The sequence below is a fragment of the Pollicipes pollicipes genome, unplaced genomic scaffold (assembly GCF_011947565.3).
Source record: "Pollicipes pollicipes isolate AB1234 unplaced genomic scaffold, Ppol_2.1 Scaffold_6138;HRSCAF=7277_pilon_pilon_pilon, whole genome shotgun sequence".
Taxonomy (NCBI): Eukaryota; Metazoa; Arthropoda; class Thecostraca; order Pollicipedomorpha; family Pollicipedidae; genus Pollicipes; species Pollicipes pollicipes.
Genome location: NW_023596818.1, coordinates 30,575,846 through 30,598,337, shown reverse-complemented (window position 1 = coordinate 30,598,337; position 22,492 = coordinate 30,575,846). Strand labels below are relative to the sequence as shown.

The 22,492-nt window shown below is 60.2% G+C and overlaps 2 protein-coding genes across 2 annotated transcripts; one reads left to right on the top strand and one right to left on the bottom strand.

Moving 5' to 3' along the window:
- Positions 1 to 8,330: 8,330 nt before the first annotated feature.
- Pop1 (POP1 ribonuclease P/MRP subunit) lies at positions 8,331 to 17,753 on the top strand. Its single transcript, XM_037229020.1, has 12 exons — positions 8,331 to 8,403; positions 8,686 to 8,851; positions 9,777 to 9,926; positions 10,419 to 10,633; positions 11,486 to 11,542; positions 11,837 to 12,389; positions 12,935 to 13,147; positions 13,545 to 13,646; positions 14,481 to 14,586; positions 16,007 to 16,166; positions 16,512 to 16,568; positions 16,902 to 17,753. Exons 2-12 carry the CDS (start codon positions 8,740 to 8,742, stop codon positions 17,085 to 17,087), a joined length of 1,911 nt encoding a protein of 636 aa, XP_037084915.1. The 5' UTR covers positions 8,331 to 8,403; positions 8,686 to 8,739; the 3' UTR covers positions 17,088 to 17,753.
- Positions 17,754 to 19,013: 1,260 nt separating this feature from the next.
- LOC119105273 (zinc finger CCCH domain-containing protein 13) lies at positions 19,014 to 22,170 on the bottom strand. The gene is made up of 4 exons (XM_037228741.1): positions 22,133 to 22,170; positions 21,611 to 21,728; positions 21,012 to 21,243; positions 19,014 to 20,723 (listed from the first exon to the last, which is right to left on the bottom strand). The coding sequence occupies exons 3-4, from the start codon at positions 21,208 to 21,210 to the stop codon at positions 20,452 to 20,454; spliced, it is 471 nt and encodes a 156-aa protein (XP_037084636.1). The 5' UTR covers positions 21,211 to 21,243; positions 21,611 to 21,728; positions 22,133 to 22,170; the 3' UTR covers positions 19,014 to 20,451.
- Positions 22,171 to 22,492: the final 322 nt, after the last annotated feature.

Below are 22,492 nucleotides of genomic sequence, written 5' to 3'. Positions count from 1 at the left end.
TTGGCCCCCCCAAAAAAGCATTCCCAGAACTTCATAAAAGTTTCGTCTGCTTACGTGAAAAGATGTACCTCAAAATAATAGGCTACATAATAGAAAATACATAATAACAAAATAATACCTCAAAATGAGGGTTATGAGCTTCGTAAACATGCACGCTGCAAATAGCAGATTCAAACGCATTTCGGTGCTTGAATGGTGCCCCTACTAGGTACTCGCGAGAGGCACCGTGCACTGGCCCTCGGATCCCACATCAGCCAGCTGGCGACGAACGGTTGCCCCCCCCCCCCCAAAAAAAAACTCCAGGCTAGATCCGCCCCTGTAACGGACGTATATTTCACCTGTGCGGCTTTTAGGTTCGTGACAAAAGCGTTTCGGTCTTTACAGCATGACGAAATTTGTATTTGTAGTGTTGCTAAGTTAAGTTTGAAAGGCATGCAGAAACATGACTTTACTATGGTCATTGTTGAGCACTCGGCGCTCACCCCCTGGCATTACATGCAGTGGCCAACGCCGTTCGGTTTTACGAAAACTGCGACCCAAGTCTTCGCTTTCCTTGCTCTCCGAGATTACGGCCGTGTCATTGGGGTTCCTGTGGTTTCTCGGACACGCAGTGGTTAACGCAGGCGCGTGAACTGCCACACTATCGGCACCCGGCGCTCAGCTTCAAACATTTCGATGGTGTTTGTTTCATTAGTCGATTCTACAAATAATGAACGTTCTCTGGGAAACATGGGATGGCCTTGTGCGTTTTGAACTCGTTTCGACCAACTCCATTGAGCACTAGAGACCCTTTCCTTTAAAGTTTTATTGCCAGTAAAGGGGTCCCTTGAGTACAACGCTACGGGACACATTGTTGCTCTCGGTCTAAAGCTAAAGGGCCATTCTGTCCCACCGCGGTGCGTTTTCCGGCGTTCTTCTGGCGACACGGGGCGGCGTGCCCTGGCTGATCTGTAGGCCCCTTGAGGGATGCATCATATCACATTGGTCCGCTCCCTGATGCAGGAGGCCTTGTGACCCATGTCGTTGACCCCGGATCGACGCATGAACGTCATTAACACAACATCTTTGCAGGTGGTCAAATAACTGGCACATACACTCCACTTGGGCTTGACGGGGCCCTGCTGGAACGGTGGGCCCACCGTTCGGTATTGGGGCCCTGACTGGCACAGGACTCTTCTATTACCTCAATGTGAGCACTCATGTATTCGACGATGAAAAGAATTCTCGGTCGGACTGCCTCACACGCAGCGGTGACCTGCCACACACGACGCCGACGGGGAGAGACCCACCCCACGCGCCCGAGCAGCACCTCTTGTCCTCCTTCCAAGGCTCATCCCCGCAACACGATCTGCGAGCGACTGGCCGGCGCCACCGTGACGCACCGCGCCGAGCCGTGATTGTTCCCCTCGCTCAGACATGGGCCATCGCCCTACTCGCCTTACATGCTGACACACGGTCCCGGGGCATGGTCCACCGCTACACCCACCCCTGATCTTCAAAGATCATACACTCACACCAACGTTTCATACTATCCAATCACTCGACACACCATAAAGTTGGCTCGGTTGCCGGCGCACACGCTGGCTGCGTTGCAGCGGCATCGTCGCAACTTCTTCCGCCGGCTGCTCAGGACAGGCCTGGATGCCCACCGGTTCCATCCCAGTCGCCGTCGGTGCGTGCTCCGCGTTGTCCGGATTGTCAGCGACTGCGCCAGAGGCCTCCTGGTGTGACGGGTCCGCGGCCAGATATAGGGGTCAGTCGTCCTCCTTGTCACTGGCGTCACATCGCGATGCATCGCTGTACCGAGGCCGCAGATCCCGCACGTGCCACGGTACGCCATCCATCTTGGCCACTTGCGATGACACGATCCGCGTGACGACGCCCTGACGGGATGTTGCCGTACATCGCGTACCACGGCGGCGCATCCAGACGAGGTCACTAACTTGGAACGTGGAGCTGCTGAGCAGTTGCCGCGCCTCGTCTGGCGCCGGTGGTGACCTCTGCGAGTCATCGGCCGTGTCACCCTGGCTGGGCTGCACGCTGTCTCGCATCTGGCACTGGTAAATGTCAGCGGCCGGTGCGTCCGCGGCAGAGTGGCCAGAACGCGGGGTGATGTTGTACGGGTGCACGGCCTCTGCAATGCAACGTAACGTCGTCGCGCAGCGATCACTTTTATCGTGCGATGACTGCGCTCCACGATGCCGTTGCCCCCTGGCTCGTGGACGGCCCGGAAGCGAAGAGCTGTGCCCCACTTTGACGCCAAAGCGGCCATCTGACGGCCACGGAAGACCGTGTTGTTGTCCGCCAGAATTTCTGCCGGCGCGCCGCGCTCGTGGAAGATCGCCTCTAGATGTTGGACGACTTCCGTTGCATCGGCACGGCGCAGCTGCCGCCACAGGCTGTACCGGGACGGGCCGCAGTCAATCAGGGACAGATACGATCCACCTTGGTAGTGGGTCACGTCTATCGCGAGACGTGTCCATGTGTCGGGACGTGCAGCGAGCCATGCCGCCACCGCGGTGGCGCTGGGTCGATGGACCGGCACACATCGCACCGACCTACAACCGATCGTGCGGCGGCTCGCGACGCCTCCCGCGCTACGTCGCACCTCACGAAGTACAGTGTCAGGCGGATTCCTTGATGGCCGCCACTCCCGTGTGCAGCCATGATCCGCGTCTCGATGTCCATGCTATTGCTGCCCTTCGCCGCGTCAGCACCATCATGTACGGCGGCAGCTGCCGCCCTGGGGCCGATGCGCACGCTCTTGTCACGTCCCACGGCACCTGCACCCCCGGTGCGTGCCAGGATCCCAGCTGACACATCGTCGTCTACCTGAGTCCCGCGCAGCCATTCCTCTGGGACACGGGTCAGAGTATCCGCTAGGTTTTCATCCGACCGCACCAGAGCGACTGTCAGCGTTAGGCTCAGCTCATCCACCAACTGCCGGCTGACGTCAATGCGCCGTCGAATCAGCATTTCGCCATGTGCCTTGGCGCGGAGGCGCGCGCGGCCACTCAGCGCGTCGTCAATGCACCGATGGACTGTTACGGAGTCAGTGCGGAGGTCGATGGTCTTCATCCCCCAGGCTATGGCCAGGTTGATCCCGCACACCGCCGCATCCAGCTCCGCCATGTTGATGTGTGTTGACATCGCGGTTTCAGGACGCAGCCAGCAGGCATCCTCGACCACACCGTCGTCTGGGCTCTCGATAACCACACCTGCAGCAATGGCGCTGGCGTCCGTCCAAACGATGACCTTTTCACCTGTCAGGCGCCGCGGGCAGCGGGCCGGGTCGTTCGTCCTCAGTCTGTCTGCGGTCTGAGAGATCTGGGAGAGGAGTGCCACGTCCGTGGTGGCGTCACCCCATCCGTGCGTGACGGCATTCACCCTGCGCTTCAACCAAGCGACAGCAGGGGAAAGCCAGCCGCTGACGGTCAGATGAGCCACCAGCCGGCCGCACCATGCGAACACAGCGCGCCGCGTGACCTGCTCCGGTGGTGCAGCGACGCTATTGTCGCGCGACCAGTGCAGTTTCCTATCCACCAGCTGCACGCGCAGGCCGAGCAGGTGCGCGCCGTCCGCTACACGCTCCGGCGCTTTGCAGGTCAGGCCGAAGCGAGCGAAGTGACGCACCACGCGGTCTGCGCTCACGATGTCCTCGTCGACCAGCAGGTCGTCCACGTGTGGGAGCACGGCGCGCTGCATGTCGGCGTCCTCCGCCAGCACTGCACAAACGACAGCATCCATGATGAGCGGGCGACGTTGAGCCCAAAGCCCAGTCGTGTCGGGCAGTAGCGCTAGCGTTCCAGGCGCAGCTGCAGGTACGCCTTGCGCAGGTCCACCACAGCGACGCGTGTCCCATGTCGCCGCCACTTTCGGAGCTGGTCGGCGCAGACGTCCGCGTCCACTATGTGGGCCGTCACGAAGCTGTTGAGCTCGCGATAATCCAGGACAGGTCTCACCTTATCCCGATATGTCTGCCGCACCGCCATCAGCGGCACCAGACCGCGCGGCGGTCCAGCCACCTGTTTGTCGTACGGCATCAGCCAGCCATTACTGGTCCATGCGTTGATCTCCGCGTCACACGCCTGTCACGCGTCCGCGGCACAGGATACTCATCCACCACGTTGCGTAGACATTCTGGACCTGTACCATCCGTCCACTTCCAGGCGACCGTCCACGCTTGCTGCTCGCCGCTAAACCTCGCCGTTACGTCGACTGCGTCCACCTCCAGGCCTCGCTGGGTCACAGCTGCCGCCGCACAGAACCGCACGTCTGTCGGCGTCCGCACGCTGATGCCTCCCAGGGCAGTGATGCCACTCATGCCGAGCACGACGTCAACACCCAGCGGTCGGTCCGGCACTACCAGGACCTCGAGCGTCACCCGACGGTCCTTGGTGTTAACCACTATGCTGCCGGCCCCGCAGCATCTGAGTTCTTGGCCGTTAATCGTGGCCATTTTCACCGCCCGCGGTGTCCATTGTTCGCAGCGGCCAGTGTACACGAGCGTGTCCGTACAGTCCTTGTCCACCAGCACGCTGACCATCCGCCCGTTCACCTCCAGCCGGGTGATGGGCAGCGGGCCCCTTAATGGCGGGGAGACGGCGCTCGCGCTGACGCGGCGTCCCCCGACTCGTTTCCCGACCGACGCTGTGGACAGGCGGCGGCGATGTGGCCCGACTCACCGTACGTCCAGCAGCTTCGCAGTGGGCGTTTCGCCAAGCGCGTCGTTGGGGCTTGTGGAGGCGCCTCTGCATGCGCCACGGCCGCTGCCACAGCGACGCGTTCATCGCTGAGCACGGCTCGTGCCCGTGCGAGAACGCTCGCTAGGTCCACCGCCTCCGCGCGGGTGCCGGCCCGGATCGTCTTGAGGACTTCGTTTGGCGGGCCGGAGACGAATGCGCAGACGAGTGCGCTGTCAGGCACTCCGGCGAACAGGGTGGCGAGCCGGCGCAGGTCTGCAGGGTACATGTCCGCAGACTCACTAGGCTGCAGACGGTGGCTCGCAGAGGCATCGTAGGCCGCGAGGCGGTCCATGGCGAACGCGTTGTACAACGCGTCGCGCACGGCGTCCGCGGAGTCCCGCGATGCCTCCGGCATCTGCAGCCAGACAGCGAAGGCGCCGCCCGTGAGCCGTGCTGGCAGGACGCCGGTCAGGTCCACGCCGCGATGCCTGCACAGCACCGCTGCGCGCGTAAACCACTCCACGACGTCCGACGATCCATCGTACTCCGGGATGAGCCGGGCGTCAAACTGCCCGCCTCCATCCCGCGTGACGGTCCTGCTCCCGCTGGCACTCCCGCTGGCTGACGCTGGCGTCGCTGCGCCACCAGCCGTGATGAACGTCGTCACACCGCCTGCAGCCGCTGCCGGGGTCTCGGGCATTCTGGCCAAAATAGCTTGTATTCGATGATGAAAAGAATTATCGGTCGGACTGCCTCATATGCAGCGGTGACCTACCGCACACGACGCCGACGGGGAGAGACCCACCCCACGCGCCCGAGCAGCACCTCTTGTACTCCTTCCAAGGCTCATCCCCGCAACACGATCTGCGAGCGACTGGCCGGCGCCATCTTGACGCACCGCCCCGAGCCGTGATTGTTCCCCTCACTCAGACATGAGCCATCGCCCCACTCGCCTTACATGCTCACACACGGTCCCGGAGCATGGTCCACCGCTACAAGTCATCATAACTTCTTGTTTTCTTCAATTGCCAGAAGGCCCTGACCAACGCAGAAGACCCTCCGCTATTCGGGCTGCCGGCCACGTTCCTCTTGAACAAATCTTCCCCTGACCGGTGAGAGGCCCCTTGTTAACACAGAATGACCCTTTTAGGCACTGTGGCCCCCAAACGATACAGGAACGCAGCCGTGTAAATCGCGGGCTTGGCCTTGTCCCCGCTTGAGAAATGGGCCGCCAGAGCTCATATCAACACGCAGCTGATAGTTCGTTGTTTGTGATCTCTGGCCGAAATAAAGGACCGCTCTGTCTCGGGGGTTCCTATCGGTGCAAGGGATCATCTTGCTGACATTTGAGACCACGGCCCTACGGGCCGCGATTCCTTATAACACCTACAGAGAGTACTTCGGGCCCTTATGCCATCCAACCGGGCCTTTGATAGCCGGTTCCGGTGGGTCGCCCGGACCCCTCTTCGGGCCTCATCAAACACTTTCCTTGGTTGGCTCCGGGCCCTTGGGAGTACGGGGCCCTCAGTTAGGCGCTGTGGGCCCCTGACAGGTACAAGGCCCCCGGCCAATGTAAATCACTGGCCCCGGCTGTATAGCTGTATTGTGGGTCACATCGCGGCTGGACCACCCCACACACAACGGCGAACTGCCGCACACGACGCCCACAGAGAGACTCTCTCCACACGCCCCGAGCAGCACCTCTTATACACCTTGCAAGCCCACCCGCAACACGATCGGCGTGCGACTCGTCGGCACCACCGCGTCCCACCCCACCGCGTCCACGGGCTAACGCATCACCCCTGAGCCGTGAACGTTTTCCTACGTTAACACTGTCCTGGGGCATGATCTATTGCCACATATGGTCCACCGCTACAATAGCTGATTGAAAAGTGGGTCCTCAGGCCTATATCGACACGGAGCCGACTATGTGGTGCGGTGGTACCTGACCGGCATATAGGCCCATATCGGGTCAGAGGGTCCCCGATCGGCGCAAAGGGCCCTCTGACTGTCATTTAAGGGCCCGTCCCCGCGGGCCGGGGCCGCTGAACAAGACTCCGACCAGCCCTTTATGCCCTCCAATCAAGGACCCTCCGATCGGGCCGTCGATCGTCGGGCCAGGTGGGCCCTCTAGGCTCTTCGGACCTCTTCTAACACTGCCTCTGGCCGACTCGGAAGTCCTTGACAACACAGAGCCCCTGTTTTTCGCTGCGAGGCCCAAGCAATGTAAAACACTGGCTCCGGCTTTGTCCCTGCTTGGAATGGGCCCTTAGACCCATGCTGCCACGGAGCCGACTGCGCGTCGCTGGTGGTGCCTGACCAAAACATTGGCCTTTAGTGACTCAGTGGACCTCTGATCGGCACACAGGGCTTTCTGACCTGCAGTTGAGTGCCCGGCCCTGCGGGCTGGGCCCCTAAATGGGACCCCTGGCTGGCTTTTCGGGCCCTTAATCATGAGTTTCGAGCGATCCATCGGGCCCCTCGGGACCTCAGGGGGCACGTGCCCCTGTGCCCCCTGCCTGCGCATCTGTAATGGCGCGCATTTTAAAATGTGCTCCGCGCAAAAACGATCCCAGATTGGGATGACAATCAAACATATGGTATGCTGCTAAAATGTCCGTAATAAACTGTTGTTTCCTGTCGTTTCTCTGACTAATGGTAAGCAGACTGGAGCGTAACTTAAGTGAAACAGCATCTGCAAGCTTGTGCGGCCTTTCCGAATATTTAGAAACTTGTGCGTCTCTAAGCCCGAGTTGAATTCGACAAAGGAATTAGTAGACTGCTTGTAATAATGCGGTATTTGTCAACTTGAACATTATTTCTCTCGTCTGTCCCATCCGGCACGCCATTTGCTAGCTCCTAATTACAGCGAAAATGACGCACAAGATTCGATGGTGGCCGCCGCCGAATCACGCGCTGCCTGCGTATAACACCCCTGATTCTGATACCTGGGAACTGAGTATGCGAGCGTGTGATCTTTTTCTTTGGATAGCGTGCTTGCGTTTTGTGTATCTGGGTTATGACTTGCTGGTTGTCCTCTTTATCGCATGGTATTGCATATGTCCCGCAAGCTCGTTTGTAAGGCAAAAGCAAGTCATACTCCAACTGCATGCTGTGAAAATGTGCATGGAAGTGTACATCTACTTCTGAAAGCATTCAGGCAATATATAATTGATTTCCTGGAATTTGCAGCACATAATTATATGCCTCTAGTCATAGATCTTGTGGTAGCTGTAAGTGTGCAGCAAGCAATCCATGAGCTGGGTATTCTTGGCATGAAAAACATTTAGTTGGTCTGATGGTGTGACCTGAATTAGCACCCTTTGCAATCAGGTAATTACAATTTTTTAAAAAAGTCTCTTATGATCACCATAAATATATATATATATATATATATAAGCAAATATCATGGTATATACAGATAGTGATAGTGCAGATCACTTGATATTTCTTAAATTCCTTGCATGGATAGCTGCTATTTGATCATGGGAAGAGAATGCAGCATGGAAAGCAGGATGACTGCATGTCTGGTATCATGGAAATTAGCCCCAAAAATGTTGACATGTGCAGAACCCTGTGAAGAAGCTTTTCCAGTTGATTTGTGATGTCACCTTGCCTCAGCATTATCCAGCTATGATTGGTTTGGATTGGACACACCAGTCCATGCTGGGATTGTACATGTATGTAGGATGAATGTTACCAGCCTAGTACTAGCAAGGTTGGTTTACATTTGTTGCAGGTATGTTTTCATGGATGTGTCATGTGTCATGGTTGGAGACATCATTAGTAGGTTTGAGTGTTATTATGCCCCTATGGAATGTGGTATTTGCATCTCCCTCTTAATAGCATGTGAAGTACTCATGCTGTTTAATAATAATGGTTAAATCCCAAAACAATTCATCTGCCCTTTTTAAATCACCTCACCCTTTCAACATCTGTTGGTAGTGTTAAAGCAAGGTGGGCACTGATTACAACTAACATATATTGCACCCTCTTCCAGTGGAGATTGGCTGTGTTGTGTGCATTGGACAAGTGATATACTGAAGTATCAAGCATGGAAGTGAGCTCTCATCAAGAAGAACCTGTCTTCACTGGAAAGAATATCAGCTTTCTTGAACTGACAGCAGAGAGAGCAAATGAGATACAAAGGCTGACTGATGCCATTGGTGAGAATCTGGTGCCTTTCTCCTCCGGGCCATGTCGTGAATGTAATGCCGACGAGCTGTAATATGACAAGTCAGCTGCATCAGCACGTTGGATGGCCTGTTCTCTTTGGTAAACAGGTCAAAAGATCTTACAGGTGTGCTTGGCATTTTCAAAGGCTGTTTAAGAAGATACTAGGATGCAAAATCACGGTGTAGGTGCTCACTTTTGTTGTTGAGTGACATGGAGAGATCTGTGGTGTAGCATATCTACCAGCAGCCTGTGTCTTCATGCCTTTATGCAATGTTTTGTCATGCCAAATTTAATTCCACATTGTTCATCTTCTTCTTACTTTATCCCATATGACAGAAAGTCACTATTACAAAATACATCACCTTCCATTGATAACTGCAGTCACCAACAACTCCTGGCACTGAAGCCTGTCTGTGCACAATGTGCATGACTCTGCCTTCGGTCCTAGCATGCCAGTGCCAGCCATGAGCCAGCATGGCCATGGTGCCTGCGAATTGATCAACAGGTCTGCTGTGGTCATAATTCAGCTGCACCTGCAGCTTCAGACTGATTTAGTTTGAAACATGATACACACCTCACAAAGTTGTAAAAAGATTGATGATGACATTTCCTGATGCCACATGGGCACTGTGGAATGGTACATCCTATGATTTTGGGCACAGCTTGCCAACTTTATGTGGCTTGCTGAACAAAGAGCAAATGTGACAGTTGCTATTCGTTATTGTATTTAAACATTTACATATATGCCATACCAGGTGCAATATCTCCCGCGATACAGACCACAGAACACGATCTTTGGCTCTCACCATTCACATTTTGCACCATCCATCATAAGTCAGTGCTCCCCGGGCGTACGCGCCGGATTATCCTGGTGTGCGCGCCACATGATCTATACCAGCATGCATCACTCCTCAGAGAACCCGAACCGCACCAAGATGGCGTACCAGCGTCTGCCGCGGCACATGCAGCGGCGCGCCATGAGCCACGACCCCAGACGGCTTCCAGTGCGACTGCGTCAGGTCTTCGAGCAGCAGGTGAGCGCGAGCAGCCGCCCCATGTCTCAACAGCCGGCGGGGGGGGGGGGAGGGGGCGTGGGGCTGGTCGGATTGCTATGCCCGCTCTCAGAATCACTCTTTTGCCTCGAGTTTCCCCTACTTAGTTGCGCGCTCAACACACAAGCTCGGTGGCTGTGGTTGTACTAATTTCACTGGCGTTGCGGCACCCGCGTTATGGCGTGGTGGGCCCGACCTGACGCCTGCCGGAAGCTGGCAGCGGCCGACCCGTCCCGTGGCGTGGCGTTGCGTTGATGCAGCGTCGTCACCTCCGATATTTGACTATCACTGTTGGGCCTATATCCACGCGCGGGCGTTGGCGCATATCAGTGTACGCCATGGGCACTCGACCACACGGCACCTGGCATAAACGGCAGGCTGCTCTTTGGTATATGCTGCATCCGGCTCGAACGCAGCAAAAGTTGTCGAATGCAATGAGAGTGCCGCCTGCGGACCCTTGACGTCGTAAGCGCCTCACAGCGGGACATGACGCAACTGAAAGTGTCGAAGCGGCCGAGTCGGCGCCACCGTCGTCGGCCGAGCCAGCTGCTGCAGGAGTACAATCGGCGGCAGCGCGAGCACGTCTGGCTGGAGACGCACATCTGGCACGCGCGCCGCTTTCACATGGTGCGCCGCTGGGGCTACCGGCTGCCGGAGAGGGCCACCGACAAAGGCTTCCGTGCGGCGTACCGCGCCACGGCCCACCACTGTCTGGTGCAGGTGAGAGCTGTGGCAGAGGCCCACTTCTGTCTGTTGCAGGTGAAAGCTGTGGGGAGGCTCACCACTGTCTAGTGCAGGTGGGAGCTTTGGGGAGGCCCACTTCTGTCTGTTGCAGGTGAGAACTGTGAGGAGGCCCACCACTGTCTGGTGCAGGTGAGAGCTGTGGGGAGACCCACCACTCTCTGGTGCAGGTGAGAGCTGTGGGGAGGCCTACTACTGTCTGGTGCAGGTGAGTGCTCTGGGGAGACCCACCACTGCCTGGTGCAGGTGAGAGCTGTGGCAGAGACACACTTCTGTCTAGTGCAGGTGAGAACCATGGGGAGGCCCACTGCCGTCTGGTGCAGGTGAGTGCTGTGGGGAGGCCCACCACTGTCTGGTGCAGGTGAGAGCTGTGGGGAGACCTACCACCGTCTGGTGCAGGTGAGAGCTGTGGGGAGGCCCATCACTGTCTTGTGCACAAAGGATCGCCGAAAACACCAACGCTGTGTTACGCAGCCGAACTGCCGGTCGTGATACTCAGGCTGTTTGGGTTAGATGCAGGCGATTGAGAAGAGTAGGTCAAGTAGTATGAACTAGTGAGGCGATGCAATTAAATCCGGACAAACACAGTGTCCCGTTTCCACATCATCGTTAAGCTTCTTTTTGAAACCAGTTAGCTCGCGTCACCTTCATTTGCATTCTGGGAAACACTGAACGTCCGATATCTGATTGTTTGCGTCTCTAAATGCTATTACTTTTGGAATGCGTTTGCGACCGGTTGTCGCGAGCGACGCTTCGTGGCTGCAGCCCGGGCACCCGTCTTGTGATAAGTGCCACGCCTCCCCGCCTGACCCTGCCGCCGGTCGGCCACAGGACGTCTCGTACCTGTGCCAGCTGGAACTGGGCGGGTCGCAGGAGCGGCTGCTGGCCGCACTGGGCGCGCTGGGCGCCGCCGCCGCCGGCGCGCCGCACCTGCTCTCGGGCCGCCACCAGGGCCGGCTGCTGCTGCTGGAGCCTGAGGAGCCGCACCGCGCCCTGGCGCCGGTCGGCCTCCTCTGGCAGCCCGTCAGCGGCTCCGGCTCCGGCTCCGGCTCCGGCTCCGGCTCCGGCTCCGGTGGTGACGGGGAGGCCGACCGGCAGCGGATTCTCTGGCTATGGGTGCATCCGGCTGGTTACGAGGCGGTGCGCGCGGCGCTAGTGCGCGTGCTGGACCTGCCTGCCGAGCCGCGCGAGGAGCCGGTGCCAGACGGCCCGCTGGAGGCCGAGCGCGACCCCACGGCGACCGAGGCCGACTCCGGTGATGTGATGGACAGCGGCGGCGACGCCCCTGCGCCGGCCGGTCAAGCTGCAGCCCCCGCGGACCCCGCGGAGGCGATGGGCAGCAGCGACGCCGCCGCGGCCCCCGCCGGCACACCGCACAAGAACGTGGACCGGCTGAAGCTGGCGCCTCGCCGTCTGGATGTGATTCGACGCCACGTCGGTGCCGACGGGAGCGTGGCGCTGACGGAGCTGCGTGACCGCCTGGTGCGCCTGCGCCTGAGCGGACCCGGCGCGCAGGCGGTGCTGCAGGCGTGTCTGCGCGTGGCGGACGCCGCGGACGCCTCGTCTGCCGGGGTCTCGGCGGCATGCCTGGAGCGACAGCGCGCCCTCTGGCGGGCGGTGGGACAGGCACAGTCGCCGGCCGAGCTGCCGGCCGGCTGCGTGCTGGGGATGGTCGTGGACGACCCGCGCCGGCTCACCCCCGGGCGCCGTCAGATGGCCGCTCTCAGACCCGAAGGTACGCTACGGTCTGGCGCGGTGAGACGCGCTCAGTTCGGGGGGAGAAGGAGGGGCCCCGGTGCCGTTTGTGAGGGTGGAGAGTTGCGGGATATCGTAGTGGCGATGCTTTTAGTCATCCGGGTTTGTGAGCATTGAAAATCTAAGTTTTTGTCACGGCTTAAGGTATGGCGGGACAACCGTATGCAATTTGAAAGCTCATGATGTGAACCGAGAGGCCTTGCATGGACGGGAGCAGAGGGTCCTGTGAAACAGTCGTTGTGTTAGCTTGGAAACTGAAACTAAAACCCTGTGCGCTCTAGCTGCTTGTTTTTGAACGACCTTCGGTCACGGACTCGAGTTTCGTGTAGTAATTATCTGGACCTGGGGCGCATGTGACGTGCTGGAAAACCAAAGCCGTGGCTTGCGGAGTTATAAAGTGTGACTGGTGACGCGGTACCACCAGTGCCGGCCCGCAATGTGCCGCGGTCAGCCGACAGTTGCCTGCTGAGCTGCGTCACCGCTCCCTCGTATGTCCCCGCCTCTAACGCCGCACGCCCCTGCCAGAGCCGACGGACGAGCCTCTGGCCGAGCTGCCGGTCGGCGCCGAGCACACCGCTCTGTGGGACGCGGCCGCGCGGCGCCGCGCCACGCGCAGCAAGGTGTCCGACTGCGAGCTGAATCGAGCGCGCGGCCGGCTGCTGGTGCCGTCGGCCACGCCTCAGGCGCTCCGGCTGCCGGCCGTGCCCGTGCTGCTGATGCAGAACTCAAGTCCGCCCGGTGAGACCCGCGCCGGTAGAACGGACAGCGGCCCGGCAGCTGGGGCGGTGGTGCCCCCCCCCCCCCGCCCCATGGACGTTTATCGCGAAGAGTGTCCTTTCAGCAGGTCGTTGTGTGTTGGGTGGTAGGGCGTTGATGTGGGGAAACGCCAATCGGAGATTTTAGAGTCGGCCGGTCTGCATTGCAGTCTTCCAGTCTCCGTTCATGTGGCGTTTGGATTTATGTACACTCACTCAGCCTTGTGCCCCAAAACTCCAGTCATCGTCGGCATTCACTCGCCGTCACTCAGTCCCGTACATCGGTGGCGTGTTGGGGTCAGCTGACCTTGCCCTCTCCGCCGGCGACATCCCAGACTGAGCCGCCGGCTGACCTGCCCTCCTCCCCCTCCCACCCCCAGGCTGGGATCTGGTGCTGCCGGCCGGCTGGGGCATGACCTTCTGGGTGGCGTTGCAGTACCAGGGCGCTAGGGCCGGCGCCCTCCGCGAGACCGACCGCATGGGTGAGAGCACGTCCCGCGCTCGCGCCGCTGGTGCCGTGGACCGATCAGAGGTCGCAGAGGCTGAGTGATCCGGAGTCGGCGCTGGATGTGGGACATGCCCGCTGGCGGGTGGAAGGGTGTCGGCCCGTCGTACCGCCAGACATTGTATTTTTTTTTTTACCACGACGACGTATTTGGATGAGAGCTTGTCATTCGCCCTTGGTTTCGTTTTTGGAAGATTGAAAATACCTTTCGGAATGTCGACATGGATTGCGAAACACACACTCAGGTGGATGAGACAAACGCATGCAAATTTTTGGCTGCATTGCAGATTGGAGGTGATATTGGGATAAGGCGAAAGTTAATTGGTGATCGCTTGGGGCGGGGGGGGGGGAGGAAAGTCGTCATTGGTTGGCACAGGTACGAGTAAGACGGGTTATAGGACTGAGCCCGGCGAGAAATATCTTCTAGCATATGCGTAGACGTTTGCGATATTTCCTCCCATTACTGTAGTGTTGGCAGGCTGCGATCATGCGTAGTACGTTTTTAAGGCGTGAAGCCGTATCCGAGTATCATCGCTTAAGCATCCTTCAAGCTCAGCGCACGGAACACACATATTGATTACTGGTAGTGGCGTGTTGCAGAACATCACAATGTTTACCATTTGTTTTAGTGTCACGTGCGTCAAACGGCTTATGTTGAGTGCGCCGAGTGTGTGTCCTGTGACATCCACGCGGACCATGGCGCATTGCACCAGCTGTGCCGGGTGACGCCCGTGGAGGCGGCGCTCAGCGGGGCTGCCGCCGTCGGGCGGTCCCGGACGGCCCGCTGACCTGGTGCCGTGCTGGCCGCCAGCGCTGGAGATGGGCCGACTGCGGTTCCCGGCCGAGTTCCCAGACTCTGAGGCCGGCCGGCTGTGGGACGCCGAGGAGAGGACCCAGCGGCGGCTGGAGTACTTCAAGTAAGCCACAGACGCTGGGAGAGCAGACATGATGTCACTTGTTGACGGGGTCTTAAGCTTGCGCGATCAGTGCGTGTTGACTGTGAAGTTAAATTGATATGGGGCATGCATTTGCGTGTTTGTTGGATCCCATATTGCTGTCGGAAGGGTGCACTTTGCGGTGAGCCGCGGCGCCATCTGGCTTGACGGAGATGACTGGCCGGGACGTTTGAAAAGCTCACTGAGCTGTAGCCCCAACTGAGCTTTTCTTCACTGGGCCCCACCCGGGTGTCGGCCCACCACAAACCGCTGGGTGCTGCGCTGGCGCGGGTCCGACCGTCGCCGGTGCTGCAACAACGTAATGCCAACCCCAGTGTATGCAGTAATGTTGGCCGTGATTGTAAGAATCGCGGGCAATTGGGATCAGCAGCTCGACATTTTACTCGTCATTTTGAAGCTTGCCCTTGTTCCTAAAATTAGGTTCAGTTTGTTTGTTCTGACAGTCGAGGAACTGTACGCATTCGAAGGCTGAAAATGAGTGTACAGCATTGCTGCAGTAGCTCAAGGTCGTTTTGCTTTGTTGGTGAAGCCATCCATGCAACATAATCGGAAGCCAATGGCACGGGGGATGGGGGGGGGGGGGGGGGGGCTGGACGTCATGCCCCATGGGGTTCTTGCGTATCTCTCCTTGCGGTAACGGTGATCCCAACGTGGATCTCAAGATTATCAGTCCACCCTCAAGTGCTCCAGTCCTGGTCGGACCCGTGTTTGAATGGCTTTGTGATACCGTCCGTTTTTGTTTTTAGTCGATGCCCGTGTCTGTGTGAAAATGCCAGCTTAACCATGATGTGTTAAGTTCGTAGATAAAGTTAGCATATATGAAGTTAATGTGATCTAATATAATCTTAGTATACAAATGACGCCCTATATCGATGGAATGTCTTTTGCACACGCCCCGTAGTATGCGAAGCGCGAACAAGTAAAGCATGCTGGCTTGCCTTTCCCATTCTTAGCTGCTGAGCTGGTATGGATGCCGTTTTTACCTGCTAGCCGTGCTTCCGGCCAGATTTCAACAGCTTTAGGCACACCTTGTTCTTCAAGCATGTTTGGAAGGTAGTTTGGGCACCTTGGCGCATTGAATTTACTGAACTTTAAGTATGGTTGAGTGGGTGGAAGAAGTTAATGTATTTGATGTTAAAATGTATCAACTTCTTGCTTCTACCGTAACTTCTCACTTCTTCTTAGCTAATGTTATTTCGTTGAGAGATAATGGTGATCGTTTCACTTTGTTATTGAGGCAAGCGTTCGGAAGTTCGAGTGGAATAAACTCCGCGGCGTATGCGTTCCTCTGCGTACACTTGCGTGCGTCACCGCTGGTGCGGCATTCTGCGCTGCTGCGGACGTCACCGTCACATGTCTGTTCCCCTGCGCCGTCCGACAGGCGCCCTCCGGCCAAGCGACCCTGCTACACCAAGCTGGCCGTGCCCGACCCGTTTGAGTGTCCGTGGCCGCGGCTGCTGCGTCGGCTCTGTCCATCCGAGGGTGCCATCGAGGCTGGCTCCGTGCGCGTCTGCCGGGACCGCGCCACGCTGGCGCTGCTGAGCGCTGCACTGACGGCCGGCGGCGGCGGCGGCAGCGGCGGGCGCCCGCAGCTGCCGCCGACCGCCGCCGCGCGGCTGGTCGCCGTCCGACTGGGCGCCGCGGGCCGCGGCGTGCCGCGCGCCGGCGCGCTGCTCTGCCTGCCAGCGGCTGGCGACTCGGCCACCGCCGCGCTGGCCGAGCCGCCGGCCGCCGACGCCGCCGCCGGCGAGCGGACGGCGCGGCGCGATGCCTGGCAGCGCCGCCAGCAGCTGGAGAAGCGCCGCCGCCAGCGCTGCCGCCGCCGCCAGCAGCCGGAGCGGGCGGCGGCGGCGCGCGACGCGCTGGCGATCGAGCGCCGCGGCCAGACGGAGGCCATGGAGCGGCTCTTTCTGCCCGGAGCCGAGGTGCAGCCGCAGCGGGAGGTCAGTGCCGGGTCACCGGTGGTGCGGCTGGGCTCGGCACGGCGGCTGAGCTGTGCAGGTCACGGGGAGGACGTTTGTCTCGCCCCTGAAGGTGCTCCAGTTCTGGCGGGCCGTCGCGATTCACGTGTCTTTGCGTCATCAGTCACCGGCTGATGACCGGCTGAACAACTTGCCGTTCTCCCTCCCCCTGCCGCTGCCTCGTTGTCGCCTTGGGCGCGCCATGAGCGCGTGCTGGCCGCCACCGCCAGGTGATCGGTCACATGACGTGCTGGCCGCCGCCGCTGTGTGCCAGACTATTCACGTGACTTGCTGACCAGTGCCGCCGTCCGCCAGGTGATCGGCCACGTGACGTCGGGCGACTTCTGCCTGTCGGAGGCGGGCGGCCGTGGCACCGGGTTCGTGGTGCTCGAGGGCCTGCTGCGGCTGCTGGAGTCGGGCGGCAGGCAGCTGCTCTTCCGCAACACGGATGCCACCGCTTACCGCTGGTGCGAGGTGACGCTGGTGACGGAGCACTGCTGATGACGTCAAATCGGGGTCTCTGCGGGTGTCAGCTGGTGCTGGTGATGAATTGCTGTTGATGACGTCACGCCGGGGTCTGCCGCTGGTGCGAAGTGACGGAACACTGCGGATGACGTCATACTGGGGTTGGTCGTTGGTGCCGGCCGGCGACGGAATCCTGCTAATGGCATCACGTGTGAAATCCTACTGACGTTATATGCCAGGCTGCCGCCGATGCCGCTGGACAAGGCTCAGCTGTTGATGCCCCACGGGAGGCGATGACGTCACACCTGAGACTACAGCGGATAACGGACGCCGTCGGTGACGGGACGCGTTGTTTTGCTGCTGATTCTGTGATCCACTCGCGGTCGTCTACCGTGTCTAGAGCAGGTGGTGTGGAACGAGGCGTGTGTACTGCTCCTGTTCGGTGTTTTGTTTCCGCCGGGCTGGTTTGGTGTTGTGGGATGCGCTGTGGAGCGGTCCGTGAAGCGAATCATACGCCGTGCAGTGTTGACCGCCTTTTGTCATGCTTTTGTCATGCAGCGGCGCGGTGGTCCAATTTGTAATCGACCGGAAGATCCGATGTGTACACCGTCATGCCAGCTTCTGCTTCAGATACCAAGGCAAATCAGAGACGTCAGCCAATAAATACGTTGTAAGCATCTGCGAAAAACGTGCGGCTGCTATTCGACCCGTTTCAACTTGGCCTATCTTTCGCTGCGCCGCCTTAGGCTTAGTAGGCGAACCATCGCCACACCGTGGGCGTGGTGCTAACGTGAGCAACAGGGGCGGAACCAAGGGGGTAACCCGGGGCCCGCCCCCTTTCCCCTGGGCCGATATTTTTGGCGGCTGACCATATATGGCCCCCTGTAAAAAGTTTGAAACCGGTCTGACGCGGAACCACCGAGCTCCGGCCCCTCCCCTAAGAAAACCCTGGCTGCGTTCCTGATGACTCGTGGTGCGGCTGACACTAGATAACAATGACGCGAGGTTAGACGAGTTTGAAAAAAACCGTAGTGAACATAAAATGAGCAAATGGACGTCCATGCACTGGAATGATCGTGTCCAAAAGACGTTTGCACCGTAGCCCGAACGGGGATTGATCAACGATCTAATTCCCAGATAACGTGGCTGCCCATCTGTTGGGGCGTCTTACCACACGCCTCCATTCGGCAGGAAGATATCGATTAATCTTGCATGCGAACTGCTTACGGACCACTACTCACGCGTTACGATTTTGGGGTACATATTGATCACCAGTGATCAGACCACACGACTGACCATCCTTCAGCTACACCGTCGCCCGCTTTCGCCTCGCCCAAATTGCGCTGGCGCTCCTCCCACAAGCACTTTGTAGTCTTTCTGCAGTCAGAGAGTTTGACGTTTTTAAATACTGCGAGCCGCTAGTTGATGCGGCAATGCCGCGGGGTTCAGGACAAATGGGATTCGGTCAACACCAACAACCGTCGGAACGTGACAGAGCTACGATTCGTTCTCGGACGGGTGCGAGCGCGTTCGTGGTTCAATAACGCCGCAAGATGGCGTCTATCGGCGATCTGATCACCTCAGGCACTATGAGCGACACCTCTCGACATGACATGCGAACTGAAAGCCCAGTGGCTGCGTTCCAAAAACAATCTGCCTTGATGCACAATATTGTAGGCAAGTTTATTTCAAACTTAATTTCAACAGAACCTAATACCCCAAGCTGATAACACTGGCAGGTACACATCCGGACATAAAATCTAACGGGGAGGGACCCATGTTCTCGACAATTACTACCGCAGCACCAGGACTACCACTGAAAGGCACGGAAAGTTCAATCATAGCCGAACAGCATACGACACCAACGACGACCGATTTTGCGTGATGGGCTAAGCACGGGCGTGGTCACCTGTGGCGGCGCGTCCGAAGGCCGCGGACGGGGGGAGGGGGAGGGGGGGCGGCGGCCGCCGGGCGGCGCGCCAACACTGACCCGGCTTACACAGTATATATACAGAGCATCGGTGGTGGCGCGGCCACCGCGGCGGCCGCCGCCGCGCCCAGGGTGCACCGAGCCAGTGTCAGCAGGCAGGCGGGCGGGCGGCCCGGCCAGCGGGCGCGCGCCGCCCCCGGCCGCAGCCGCGGAAGACGGGCGGGGGCGGTCTCCCCTAGAGAGCGGATCGAATGTAGGTGGGGCAGGATATGCTGCGCTCGAAACCAAATTCACTTATATACATATAAAAATTAACACAACTAGTAAAACAAATCATACAATATCATACCATACGCCTTCTTCTGAGCAACTGCATGTGCGAGGAATCCAGAGCAAACCTAGGATTTGTCAAATCACTCCCGATTACAAAATTAGCATGGGCAGACCCCGGCAGTATACGCATCAGCAGTCATTAGGTTAAAACAGCGGCCGCCCGGCTCCTCCCAGGCTGCCGGGCGCCGTCCGGCCGCGCAACAATCCCCAAACGAGCGCGCGCGCCCCCGGTGACGGCCGCGATAGGCGGGGCGGGGCAGGACGGGACGTCACACCCACCGGGGGCGGGGCCGCGGCGGCCAGCACGCACGCAACCGACACACACATTTAGCTACACCGAGTTGCGTCCGACGGCGACGGCGACGGCGACGACGGCGGCGGCGGCGGCGGCGGCGGCGGCGGTGAGGGCGGAGATCGGGATCGGTGCCGCCGGTGGCGGCGACGGCGACGGCGGCGGCGGCGGCGGCGGCCGGCCGGCCGGCCGAGCGACGGAAAGGAGGCGCGACCGAAGCGCAGCGAGAGCGAAGAGGAGGGGAACGGAGCGGCGCACACGCCAAGCGACACAACCCAATCAAGACGACAAAATCCTCAACAACTCACAGCCCGTCTATGTACAACAAAACAGCGACGGCTGCGTCCACGGGGCCGGGGCGGGGGCCGTCCCGCCGCCGAGCGCCAGCCACCTCGCTCGTCAAAAATAACCCGACTCTCACAATCCGCACCGTATAAATACGAGCGCGCCGGCGCGTCCAGCTGATGGGGCGGGGCGCTGCGCGGCGGGCCGGCGCGCGCCGTGAGCAGCGCGTCCACTTTTGATTCATTTGGCACACACGCACACAGCGGGCACGTGACGCGCGCGCCCCGAGCACAACCGTCGGACTAGGTGGCGGTCGGCCGCGCGCCGTCCCGCCCGCCGCCCGCCAGCCAGCCAGCGCGCGCGCGCGCACGAGCGCGCCCGTCCAGGCGCCCCGCGCGCAACCGTGGATATCCGTACGTGAGGCACTTGTTGGCCGGCGGCCGGCCGGCCGGCCAGGCGGCCAGCCGCTCCCGTCCGCCGCCGCATCACAGGCACCCTCTTCGCAATTGAGAAACGTCGATTGCACAATGGATCACTGGTATGCAGACTGGGTGTATATATCACTTGGGCGAGCGGGCGCACTCTTTCCTGATGGGCCGGTCTATCCGGTCTTCAACTCGTCGGCGTTCGTCGCGCGCTTCCCTGGGGTCGCGCAGGTCACGCGAGTCCAGCGGCTCGCGGGCGTCGCGCACTTCACGAGCGTCTCGCGCGTCGAGCGGCTCGCGGCCCGCCTCGCGCGGGTCCCGCACCTCGCGAATGTCACGCACATCTCGCCGCACAGGCCGCTCCAGTTTCTCGGGCAGCGGCCTCCGCTTGTCCTCTCCCGGCTTGCCTGAAACACCGGGCCCACAGTGAGCTCACGGCTGGCCACGCGGTCGCCGGCCAACGACGACGGCCACATCGCTACGGACACTACGCACACCCGTCCCACCACTGCTGCCAACTTACGATAACAGACCGGCACGAGGGCCGTGCCGTCACGGGTCGGCTCAGACGAAAGTCGGCTGCGTGGCTCCCTGAAGCGGCAGAGGCCCACATCATCATCGATCCCACACACCGGCAGCGTCACCACGCCGCCACGACACCGGCGCACGCGCAGGCCGACCCCGGTTAGACTCACGCGCGCTGTTGGAGCGCTGCACGCCCTGGGCGGCGGCCGGCGGCGCGGCGGCGGCGGCGGCGGCGGCAGTGGCCGCGGCGGTGGCCGCGGCCGGCGGCGGCTTGGCGGCCGCCTTCTTCTCCTCCTCGCGCTCCTTAACGTCGCGCTCCTTAACCTCCTGCGCCAGCTTCTCGTTCTTCTCGCGGCCCCGCTGCGCCATCTGCGCATAGCTGAGCGTGGTGGCCAGCGGCAGCTGTGGACGCGGCGGGCCCAGGCCGGTCAGCGGGACCTCTGTTGTGCGATGGAATGCCGGGGGCGCTGGAGCCGGGCCCTGTACCATCATCCTGCTCACGTACAACCAGTGGAGGCGCCAGGGTTGCCGAACACATCAACGGCATTCAGGCCAAAACGGGCAGGTGTTCTCACTGCTGGAAATCCTCATCACCACGCCGCCAAAGACAGTCTCCACCCGACGGCAGCCACACCGCGCCAGCAATGTGCGAACAGTCACTAGCCCCTTAGACAGCAACAAACCACCGTCCCCACAAAGATTTCCCGTGGCAGCACGGAAGTAGACTCGCGCACAACGCCACGCGCCGTTCGCACCGGCCCAGACTCACCGAGCTGAACTCGTTCTCCTTGTTGGCGCCGGAGCCACCAGCAGCGGGCGGCTCTTCGGCTGCGGTCGCGGGCGCCGCCTCGTCGGCCGCCGCGTCAGACTTCTTCGGCCTGCCGGCGCTGCGGAGACGGAGAGCGGCGCAGGTCAGACCACCGCGACGCCGCTCCACGCGCCGGTAACGTTCGCACGCGATCGGACACCGCGTTGGGCGCCAACTATTCGCGCGCTTTTTGATGAAAGAAGGCGCAGTCAGCACATTAGAAGCTGAATAAGACATCGCATTCCAGTGCGGCCTACCACGGCGGTGAGGAAGGCAGAGCTAAGCGGCAACCAACATCTAACCTTTTCGGAACAAAACGACAGACCGTCAACTCGGCAAGAGAAAATAAACCAAGGTCAGCTACCCCGTGGTGTTGCACGCCCACAATCTAAAACACGAGACAGTTTCGACAAGCTGCACTGGCCAACTGCCCACCCTGCTCCATGACCGGGAGTCCTGACCCACCCTGTACATCCGACTGACCTAGCCGGCGGTGCCGACTGCGGCGGCGGCACCCTCCGCAGCGCCGGCTGCGGCTGCGTCTGCGTCTGCGTCTGCGTCTGCGTCTGCGGCTGCGGCTGTGGCTGCGGCGGCGGTGGCGGTGGCGGCGGCGGAGGCGGAGGCGGCGGCGACGACGGCTGCTTCCTGGCGGGTGGCGCGGCCGCCGGCGCCGGCGCCGGCGGCGGCGGCGGCGGCTGCTGCTGCTGCTGCTGCTGCCGCGACTGCGACTGCGAATGCGACTGCGGCTGCAGCTGCGGCTGCGGCTGCGGCTGCGGCTGCGGCTGCGGCTGCGGCTGCGACGGCGGCGGCGGCGCGGCCGGCTTGCGCACCGGCGCGGCCGGC